Source organism: Ammospiza nelsoni, chromosome 5 (genome assembly GCF_027579445.1).
Source record: "Ammospiza nelsoni isolate bAmmNel1 chromosome 5, bAmmNel1.pri, whole genome shotgun sequence".
In the NCBI taxonomy this organism is placed as follows: Eukaryota; Metazoa; Chordata; class Aves; order Passeriformes; family Passerellidae; genus Ammospiza; species Ammospiza nelsoni.
The window spans coordinates 14,717,745-14,728,342 of record NC_080637.1 but is presented as its reverse complement, the minus strand read 5'-3'; the positions used below and the strand labels follow the sequence as shown (position 1 = coordinate 14,728,342).

The following is a 10,598-nucleotide window of genomic DNA, read 5'->3' as shown; positions in this document are numbered from 1 at the left end:
ATTATTTTCATTCACATTGCCCAAAGAAATTCAGCCAGTTCAGCCTGCAAACTGGTCAGTGTGAATCACTAGTGTGAGTATAACACATCTGAACACAGAGCAAAAGCTCAAAACTGTGAAGGGACAATTACTGTATCAAGATGATTTATGAATTGCTAAGAATTGTTTTAACACCATAAATACAAAGGGAAATACAACTTGTATAATACTGATATTTACTTTAGAAATGTAATCAGGATGAAAATTAATCCAAACCTTGCACATTTCTCTGCTGTACTGGACTCTGTGTCATACACACAAAAAGTTCACTTATTTCCTTTACATTGAATATTCCATTGCAGCTCCAATGCACAGTGCTCCTCCAGCTCCCCAGGTTTGACAGGACCTGCTGTGAACCTGGGCCTGCTTTTGTCAGCAGCCCAGCAATGCACACAGAAACAACTCGAATTCAGACACAAGTTTTACGGAGCAGAAAACAATTTAAGAAGAGAGGGGTGTGTTGAGACTTGATCCACATAATTCTCTTGGATCAGATTTAAAAAAATAATTCACAGTTTTAATTCTTCTTTTTGGAAGAAAAATATGACTTATCACATGTAGGTAACCAGTCTTTAAGTTAACAGCATTAAAAAAACCCACCACAAACAGAAAGTACAGTTCACACAATGGTCTCTGGTTATAAAGTATGCATGGCTGCAGGCAACCCTTGAAGCAAAGTTAGAGATAGGATCAAGGAGAAAGTGTAAGGAGACAAGAATCTAAAGCACGGGTGTTTTCAGGCCATCTGCTGGTGTCCTTTCATTCTTTCCATGGTGAACACAAACCACCTCAAACTCTTTTTCATTACTTATGTTACATTGTTAGAGGAACCTGCTAGGGCTGACAAACTTAAATTCCAAGAGTTCTCTTTAAAACCTGAGATCTGCTTGGCAATGCTTCGGGAAGGAGATCACTGCCACAGACAAGTAGATTTATTCAAAATAAACATAATTAATTAAATTCAAATGTTTGCCTTTACAGTAAGAAGGAATCCAAAGAAAGAACATCTCACCATTCCTAACTCTGTCAATTACACAAATAAATACAACACATGAATTCTGTAACCTCTCAGTAAAATGACCAACCCAACCAACAAATCAAGGGAAAAAAACACCTTAAAACATACATACACAAAACCCATAAATAAATTGAAAAGACAGTTAACATAGGGGTTCAAGCAGAGGAAGCATTTTTAAACTTTGTAAATATGGAAACATCAACAGTGCCCTTAGTTACCTAGGTAATAGATTTATATCCAGATTTAATAATTAAAAAAATATATTTAAGTCTTCCTCTTACAAGACGACATAGAAATTTGACTCAAGTCCAAGACCTGCCTACATAGGATGACTTTTCAGCTAAGTTCTCTAACACAGACTTTTGGTCCATGGTCATTAACCAGCTCAAGGGATCCCACTGACTTTTTGGGTAATACATCATTGTCCCTATGACTTATGTCACCTTTGTTTCAAATACAGAGGAAAAAAATTCTCACCCACTGTCTACAGTGACAATGACAGAGATACATTCATATTCTGTGCTTCTTGATAGAGCAAAAACTGCTGTTTTCCCTTAATCAATCTGCCTCAGCATTTTCAGGAAAACACTTTAACAGTCACTTCAGGAATAGCTTTGGACACAGAAATATCTTTAACTGTTCATGTGGGTTAAGAGATGGGTGAACATGTAACAGAAGCTTGCAGCCTGACTTACTCCAAAAGCCCAGCAGGGTGGAAAGAGCGGCCTCATCTCCTGAGCACCTGTGACCGTGGGCAGTGGCTCATTCCAGAATGCCTGATTTTCCCAAACCCAGCGCAGGCTGAAGTGGAGCACAGCCCTCACTGTGCTGTGTGTCCCAGCACAGGCAGCTGGAGCCCTGAGCCCCTGTGACACAGCTGTGCTGCTGGGCCTCAGCTCGGCTGGGCAGAGCCAAAGGACAAGGATCAGACATGCAGCTTTCCTCAGATGAAGTCACGTGCTGTAACACAAAAGTGCTTCCTCCCAGGCAACCTCACAGTGACAGAAGGGGTCCTCAAAATTCCTCATGTGTTTGTTAGTTACTGAAAGAAAAGAATGCTGGCAGAGTCAATTTTGCCTTCATATGCATAGGAACATTAAATTTTCAACCAGCCCATTTCATAGCACACTATCACAATCAGCCTCTTTTGCTTCACCACGGTATTTTATTTAAAATTACTTTGTTTTCAGAGCAACCAAACCAAATAACTCTCTCTTAGAAAGAAGTATGTTACAGCTAAGCAGATTTTCAAGCAGTTGGCACTTACTGGCCATTTGCATACCCCAGAATTTATTTGTTCCTGTCTCTAAAGAAGTTTTTACTTGAAAGGCAGTCTAAAAGATTTGGCTGTGGTCACAAGGATATCAATGGCAGTCAAGAACAGACTAAATCTAAAGAGCCCTTGCTCTATCAATTAAAAATATGAAGTTTAGACATAAAAATACAAAATTTGGAATGTTGCACTGTCACAGCTCTTTCATAAATTTAACACTTTTGATTCTGGAAAATAATTTTTACAAAATAAAAAGTAACACTGAGGCTTTAAGATGGCTCAGATTATTTGAGAACAGTAGGAAACTACAAACTTTAAAAAAATCCCAAAGGACTTAATCTAAAAGCACCACTGCCAGAAATGTGGCATTTGGAAAAACAATGGTTCAGTGCAAATACTTACAAGAAATGGAAAGATAAACACTCCAACCAACAGACAGTACTGTCTTGTTAGTGTCTGCTTCTGCTACCAGCTGCACTAAGAAGGAACTTTCACATTTTATATTATGCTTCTCTTTAAATGTATTCTCATAAAACAAAAATTTTGGACAAAAACAGAACTAAAAGCCTGCTCATATTGCTAGTTTTTGAGAAAAGTAAAACACCTAATGACTGACTGATCAACTAAACCCGTATCACAAAATCAAAGCAGATAAATAATGTGTACCTTTTTATTTCTACACATGGGATTTCAAACCACTTTTCTCATATTATCCAAACAGGAAGTTCTCCTACTGTACACATTATATAAAGTGAGAGAGGCAAGTGTGACTTCCCTGCCTAAAAGAAGCTGCTTTTCATGGACATGGCAAGCCAGTTCACAGCCACTTCCACACAAACACAGCCATAGGTAAACACAGGAGTTTGAATTCAGCTCCACTGAGCAGCTTACATGTAAACAGAACCTTCTGAATCAAAACTAGCTTTAAAACAAACTCCAAAAACTCAAACAAAAAAAACCACAAAACATGGTTTCATGTCATGCCCAAAGCTCTATCTTTGATAGATTCATTTTGATGCATAAAGAAAAAAATGGAAAAGCTGAAATGTGGTAAATGCAGAATTCTGCATGCCTGATTTCTAGTGCCAAGAATTCATTGCAGCCTGAAATCCTCATGAGTAAAGGTAAATGGCAGTAGGAGAAATATTAAAGTTCCTTTAATATTTCACTACACTGCTGCTTGGAAGGTATACATGTTGAAATGGTGTCCCAGAACTATGTGTATGTTAACTTCATATAAAAACTCACCACATTTACAACCATATTTCAATTTAATTATTGTACACAGGTTAACAAAAACACTGGGTTTAACAAAAACAATATTCAGAATGGTACAACACGTGTTCATCTTCTCCAGGAAATAATATTACAAGTGATCATCTTAGGACAATTTAGCCACACTAGCAACAGGAGTTCTGTTAAAATGCAACTGTGGTCTACTAAGCCACTTATTTTAGCACTACAGAGTATTTGAAGTTAAGAGTCCTACGGCCAAGGCTTAAAAATCATTTAAGATTCAAACCTCAAAATGTTTTACAGTCAAAAGGACAGTATTCTTAAAAAAACCACAACAAAATAACCCCAAAACAATTAATTAAAAGGCTTCTGTATTTAGTTTTATCCTCTTCATGGCATTCTCTATTCATACAGTTGCTTGTATCATTGGTAATAGGGTCTGTATCTGGCTTGATCAGGGTGATGTGGTCCAGGAAGGGGGCCCTGAGCGGGAGGCCCTTGCATCCTCGGAGGTGGAGGCGGCCCCCTTGGAGCTGGCCATATCCCTGGACTCATTCCCCCAGGCTGTGTGAAAGGGGGACTAAGAGTTCCTTGATCTTCGCTGAACTGCGGCAAAGAGTTGGGGTTATAGTGATGGGGAGGGGGAGCACTGACATTGACAGGCGGGCCGCCGTGCTGCGGAGGGGGAGGTCCCGGGGGAGGGTGGTTCATGTAGGGCGGCATCTGGGCAATGATGTGTCCGGGCGGCGGGGTGATGGGCGGCGGGGCCGAGGTCATGGGGGGCGGCGGGGCCTGGCTGTACACCATGTGGGGCGTGCCCGCCGCCTGCGGAGGGTGCTGCAGCGGGTGGCTGATGGGCGGCGGCGGCGGCGGGGGCGGCGCGTAGTGCTGCTGGGGAGGCATGATGTGATGAGGGTGCGACACCACCGGCTGGCCCTGGTACTCGGGGTGGTGGTGAGCAGGCGCGGGCGCCGGCGGGGGCGGCTCTCGAGCGCCCGAGTTGGAATCATCCTGGATGGGGACAGTGATGAGGTTGCTGTGTTTCCTCGTGGAGATGCGGAAGGTGTCCTGGCTGACGGGGCGGGGCGGCGGCGGGGCCATGGACATCTCTGCGGGAGGAGCACGGATGTCCTCGTGGGGCTGGTTGTAGTGCTCGTGCGGCACGTGCTGCAGAGGAGGAGGCGGCATCATGATGTGCTGCTTGGGCGGAATGTGGCTCATGTGGTGCTTCTCGGGGGGCATTATGAAGCGCTCGGGAATCTCGGCCGGCGGCGGGGCGATGGGAGGGTGCACGGGCTCGATGGCAGGACGGGTAACGGGCTTGCCAGCTCTCATGTGGCGGTGGTTGATGTGAGCTTGTAAGTCCCTCTGTGACAGGTAAGTTCTCTTGCATCCTTGAACAATGCTGCACATGAAGAGAGACCCTCGGACGCACTGCTCGATTCGCTGCACAGGTTCGTTACAGCTACATTAAAAGAGAATATCGATTTATTATCATCACAGGGAGCTCAACATGCATTCTTCCTTGCTAATGTAATTAGCCAAATTACAACTGACAATTTTGCCCCACTGTAGCAATGAAAGAAACTTTTCAATGATTTTGAAGCTTACCTAGTTTATAAATATTGAAATGTAACTATTGAAAGAACATAAAAATGTTATGAAGTAAAATTTTTAAGTAGCATCTCTCAAACAAATTTTTCTGTGCATTAAAACATAACATGGATCATTTTCACAGTAAATCAAACTGCCATTAATTCCTTTTCAAATTACAGCAATAACAGGTTACCTACCCAAAACCAACAAAGTAAACACTGATCTCTTACAATCCCAAAATATGGAATAGGAACAAGAAAGTTCAGAGTACTCTACTGCCTCTGCTAAATGTACATAAATAAGAGTCATGTTTAATAGAGTATCTGAAATAAGATATTTAAGTTACTTTCTTACATTTTCTTTAATAACAAACCTTGAGATAACTTACCCTGGACACATCTTGTCTCCCTTTTTCTCATGCAGTATAGCACAGTCATAGCAGAAAACATGCTTGCAAGGTATCTAAAATAAAACATTTCTGTTAAAACATTGTGTATAAATATCTATGTCATTCTGCAGAATACAGTTCCTCCCTCCAGTACACAGCTTATAATAAAGTAACTAAGTTACCTATGAGGTGAAGAAGCATAGCAGTGGTTAACAATTTACAGCATCTTTGCACAGAAACCTTCTAGAACAGTTTATGCTGAGTTTGGGGTTTTTTTGGGGTAGTGTTGTTGGGAGTTAAGTGTTGGTAAGAAACACTGGCAGAAGTTTGAGTCTTGCACTACTACCAACACTGAACTTTCCAGAAGCTGCACATGCAATCTGATTACACTTGTCTTGCTGGCAAGGAAGAAAAGTTTTAAAAGCATTAACTGTCATTAAGTCACATGCTGAAGCCTGTTACATCATACTTACAAATCTAAATTAATCTCAGGGATTTTTAAAGGTACATAAAAGTGAACAGTGTTTTCTAACTTCACTTCAAGTCTTCAACTGAGATAAAAAGCTTATTTTCAAACCAAAGTAGTGTAAGGTCAACACCCCAGAAACTGAAGGTTTTTTCTTTGTGATGGTGTTCTGTTTTTTGTTTAACATTTTCAGGTTTACTTTATTGAATCTGGGGGTAAAGAAAAATCAGTCAGACAGATGGAACAAAAACACCTGAGCAATGAAGGCCTCCAGCTCCATCCTGGTACTATTCTGCTGTTTATTCAGATGCCTGTTGAAATCAGTGATCTCTAGAAGCCTCAAGTAAAACCTCATTTTATCTAAAGGGAAACCATGGCTGCATCTTCCCCTGGTAATTTCACTCACCATGCGTCCATACATTTTGATGGGCAATCCACACTTATCACAGAAATGGACTGGTGTATCATCCTTCTCCCCCAGCAAGTTTATCTGGTAGGACAGAGAAGGAGGTGAGAAAAACCCCAACATCACTAAAGCTTCTCATTTCAATTATTATCAACACACCCATTATTTCTGAATTAGTTGAAAAGGAAGCAAGAACGCCACAAACAGGAGAAAGCAGAGGATGTAATTTTAGTTAGACCAAAAATAACTGAAAAACTTTTAATTAACAAAGTATCTACCAGGACTATCTACAACTTGGTATGAAACACAGGCAAAGATTCATTACTTTACCTTATAATCCCAAAAAATGGGTCCAGGAAATCTCCTTTGGTTGCCAAACATTTCACCTCCTTTACATTCATATCGCTCCTCCTTGTTATAATCAAATTCTTCTGTGGAAAGGAGAAAGAGAAGAAAGACACGAGCCAACCACAACACTTTCATAACTGACAGCAGCTGCTGTTAAGAGCATGGGTCACTTTTACTGAAATCATCAAAAATGCCACAGCACTTCAATCTGCTGAGCCCATTCTACAGAAAGGTACAGGCAAAGTAGTAAGACAGCCTGTTTTGGAAATGGGCACTACTGAAGCCCTACAGTGCAGCAGTACTTGGAGATTTGAAATTTGTTTTGTGTTTGGACAGCACCCTGGACTCTTGTCTCTGAGTAAAGTTTTAAACAATGCTGTGGAATAATACACTTCCCTACTACAGGGAATTTACATGAATTTACCTTCATCACCAGCTTGTGTCTTCGCAGGCATCCTGTTCATATTTCTTGGAGTTCGGGGCGCAGGTTTGGCTTTATTGGTCTGCTTTGAAATAAGCTTTATAGGGATTCTTCTACGGACATCAAGACCACCCAATGATCCTGAACTATTTGTTCCTTGCAAATCATTGTCTGTGAAAGAAAATTTTAAAAAGTATAGATTTTTTCAGTTATCTAATTGTCTCTGAAGAGGCTAAATATTAATAGAAATGTTTTAAGAAAAATTATTTTTAAAGCTTGCTTAAGATTCCTACAACATATCAAAATCTAATCACTACAAATAGCTATCTTTACAATTTATTCCAGAAGTCATGTCAAAAAACTGTACTGTGAACAGCAACAAATTTAGGAAATCTAGTTTAAAAATAAAGCTATTAAAATAACCTAGCTAGTTACACTTTTCTCCACAACAGCAACATTAACCTTATAGCTCTTCTCACAGTGTGAAGAGCACTGGAGAGTCAATTCTTTGTACAACCTTGATTACACAGAATTTCTTATGTGAAAATATAATTTTTACAATTTATGTATATTGTTTATTAAAGTAGGAAGGAAACTACTCATATATTCATATTAACTGTTCATATATTAACTCAACATCTTGACATATCACTTAGAAGTTTATAATAAAGTATCACAAAAATACTGGTACTTAGGAATATGTTGTTGCATCCTTCCTAAACTGAGAATTACTGTTCCTGGCTATATACAAAATTCTCCTTAACCAGATTTACATCTAAGTACCAGGATGAACAAAGCAAGAAATATCCTGACACATGCATCAGCAGGTACAGGCTCCAAGAGACAGCACAGACCAGGCAATGCAACAAGCAACACCAATGAGGAGACAGAACTCCCTCAACCTCCAGCGAGTTTATCTGAAACCACCTCACACCATCTCATTAATACAAAAATGAAGTTACATCCCTCACAAATCTTGCCAGTTCACTGGGATTTAAGTGAAAATGCCACAGGTGTTTCAAAGCAGGGCACGCTCAGTCTGGAAGGGGTGAGCCCCGAGCAGCTCCAGCCCTGCAGTTCCACAGCCCTGGAATGACTGCAGAGGCCCCAAAGGACTGCAGTGCAGGATGCTGAAATTAGGGTCCATCAGTGTAATTCTGCACAATGCCTCACCAACTGCTGCCTCTCAAAGCCTGTAACCACCACACACAATGCAACAAGTAGAAGGAAAACCAAGAAAAAGCGGGATAGCTTTCATTTTTTCAGCAGCTACCAGCAAAGCTAGGAAATGTGTCAGTTTCAAAGTGGTACTGTGCCCTGACAGTCCTGTACCTCCAAATCAAAAGCCCTCAGTTTCCTAAGATAGATCAAACTCCTCTTAGAACTATGCTTGACAGTTTCATTCTAAAAGGCAATATACAAGAAGGCAAAACCAATAAAGCTGGTTGTCACTTCTGATCATTTGTTATTTCTTTCAGCTGTCCAGAACCTGCAAACACTCAGCTATGTCATCAGGCATCCCCAGGGAGTGCTTGACCAAGCATCAGAGGTAAAGCCACTTGTTTTCCACATGTTGGGAAATTCTGTTTTCTACCAGAATACACAAAACCACAGCATTATAAACCACAAACAGTCTCTGCAGCAACTCAGTCCATCTGCAAACAGGGATAACTAAAAAGAATTTTAAAAATCAAAAACCTATTTATTAGTTAATCCATTGAACTGCCAAATAGGTTCTGCCACTTTTCCTCCTTATATCCTTTCAATCCAGGAATATTTACATAAGTTAGCTGCTTAACTAACCCAAACTAGGAAGTTTATTAGTCACTCATGCTTCATGGAAGGATAATAAATTCCACTGTGCAGGAGCATAATATGCGGGATTATGTCCAGAAAAAACTACGACAAACATACCAAACTTGTTGAGACTACCTAAAGAAGTTCTAATTAGAGGTGATGCAACCTACTGAAATGTCACCTTCATCAACTTAAGTTTCATTTGTGCATTTCAATCTTTATTAAAATTCAAAAATACAGCCCAAATACTTTATACAGACAGAGTCATAACACAATCTTTTGTAGGGGAAAGGAAAAAACCTCCAAAACCACCGTAGCACAAAGCCCACGTCCATTCATTTATTCACTGCACTACGCCAGCGCATGAACCAGCAAAGGACCCCAGCTACGCCAGCGCGCTCACCGGCAAACGGCACTCAAACCACCGAATTTAAGCACACGAGCAAGTTTCCTCTGAGCCCCAAACAAACATGGGAAACACACTACGGGCACCGATGCCGGGAAACGCCGCGGGCAAACGAGCGTCTCTGCCCCACCTCCGGCACGTCACGGCCGCATCCGGTGCTGCGGGCCCGGCACCCGGCCCGGCCGTACCACCAGCGCCCGCCGCTCCGCCCGGGCCGGGCCGGGCCGTGCCGCCGGCAGCGGCCCCTCAGCCCGGCCGAGCGCCCTCGGGGCGGGGGCAGCGCCGGGCGCCGCCGGGCCCAAGGTGGCCCCGGGGCCGCCGCGCCTGCCCGGGCAGGGAGCAGGCCCCGCGGCGCGCCCGAGCCCCGCCGGCGCTCCCGGGGGCCGGCCCGGGCCCGTCGCCGCCGCCCCTGCGCCGCCCCGCGCCCGCCGGCCCCGCTTGGCCGCTCCCCGGCCGGCGGCGGGCGCGGGCCCGGCGGGCCGGGCACGGACGGGCCCCCGGCCTCCCCCTGCTCACCATTGTGGTCCATGATGCGGCGCGGGGCGCTGTGGGAGCGGAAGGGCGCGGCCGGAAGCGGCGGTGGCGCGGGCGGGGCGCGGGCGGCGGGGCCGCGCTGGCCGGGCCCAGGGAGAGCGCTCCGGGCCGGGCCGGGCCGGGCCGGGCCGGGCGGGAACGCGGCAGCCCCGGCGTGCGGAGCCGCGGCTCGTTGGGACTGGGAGGCGGCCCCCTGGGTTTGGGGGGAAGGCTGGAGTGACAACATGAGCGGGTCTCTTCGTTCGGGAGCCGCGGAGGGCCCGGCCGCCCCCTGTGCCGTGCGGGCCTCAGGCACTGGGAAGGTGCGAGCGGCATCGCGCTCTCGGCTGCTGCTGGTCAGCCTCAAGTTGTGGCATGGAAATGGCACATTGCAGACACCCTGTACAAGTGATGGAACAGTGAATCTCCAGAAGCTTCACAGCTACAGAGTTCACTAGCTCAGGAGAGGACTTAAATGTTAAATTTAGCATTTTGTAATTACACGGGAATGTGTAATTCAGTGCGATGCTGAAGAAAAGCACTGAAGAAAGGAAAGAAATAAAAGTACAACGAAGTCATAGGTTTTAAGTAGCAAATGGCCTCGAGCAGTCCTTCCACAACCCTGAAGTAAGGGTAACTCTACTCCATGTGCTTCACAAGGGTGATTGTCTCACTAAAAGCCTCCCGGGTT

The 10,598-nt window shown here is 43.8% G+C and overlaps 1 protein-coding gene across 3 annotated transcripts; it reads right to left on the bottom strand.

The window, feature by feature from the left end:
- Nucleotides 1-547: 547 nt before the first annotated feature.
- CBLL1 (Cbl proto-oncogene like 1) lies at nucleotides 548-9,932 on the bottom strand. Of its 3 annotated transcripts, none has more exons than XM_059473161.1 (6): nucleotides 9,911-9,932; nucleotides 7,195-7,362; nucleotides 6,753-6,853; nucleotides 6,423-6,506; nucleotides 5,551-5,624; nucleotides 548-5,031 (listed from the first exon to the last, which is right to left on the bottom strand). In XM_059473161.1, the coding sequence occupies exons 1-6, from the start codon at nucleotides 9,921-9,923 to the stop codon at nucleotides 3,990-3,992; spliced, it is 1,482 nt and encodes a 493-aa protein (XP_059329144.1). In that variant the 5' UTR covers nucleotides 9,924-9,932; the 3' UTR covers nucleotides 548-3,989. The 3 variants fall into 3 exon arrangements, with proteins under 3 accessions (XP_059329144.1, XP_059329146.1, XP_059329147.1); XM_059473163.1 differs by having other exon boundaries at nucleotides 6,753-6,850; XM_059473164.1 differs by lacking the exon at nucleotides 9,911-9,932 and adding an exon at nucleotides 9,392-9,463.
- Between the last annotated feature and the right edge of the window lie 666 nt (nucleotides 9,933-10,598).

Coding starts and splice junctions, on each gene's coding strand:
- CBLL1 (XM_059473161.1), bottom strand. Junction 6,854..7,194: donor GACACAAGCTGGTGATGAAG/GTAAATTCATGT, acceptor TCCTTTCCACAG/AAGAATTTGATTATAACAAG. Junction 5,032..5,550: donor GGAGACAAGATGTGTCCAGG/GTAAGTTATCTC, acceptor CTTTTAATGTAG/CTGTAACGAACCTGTGCAGC.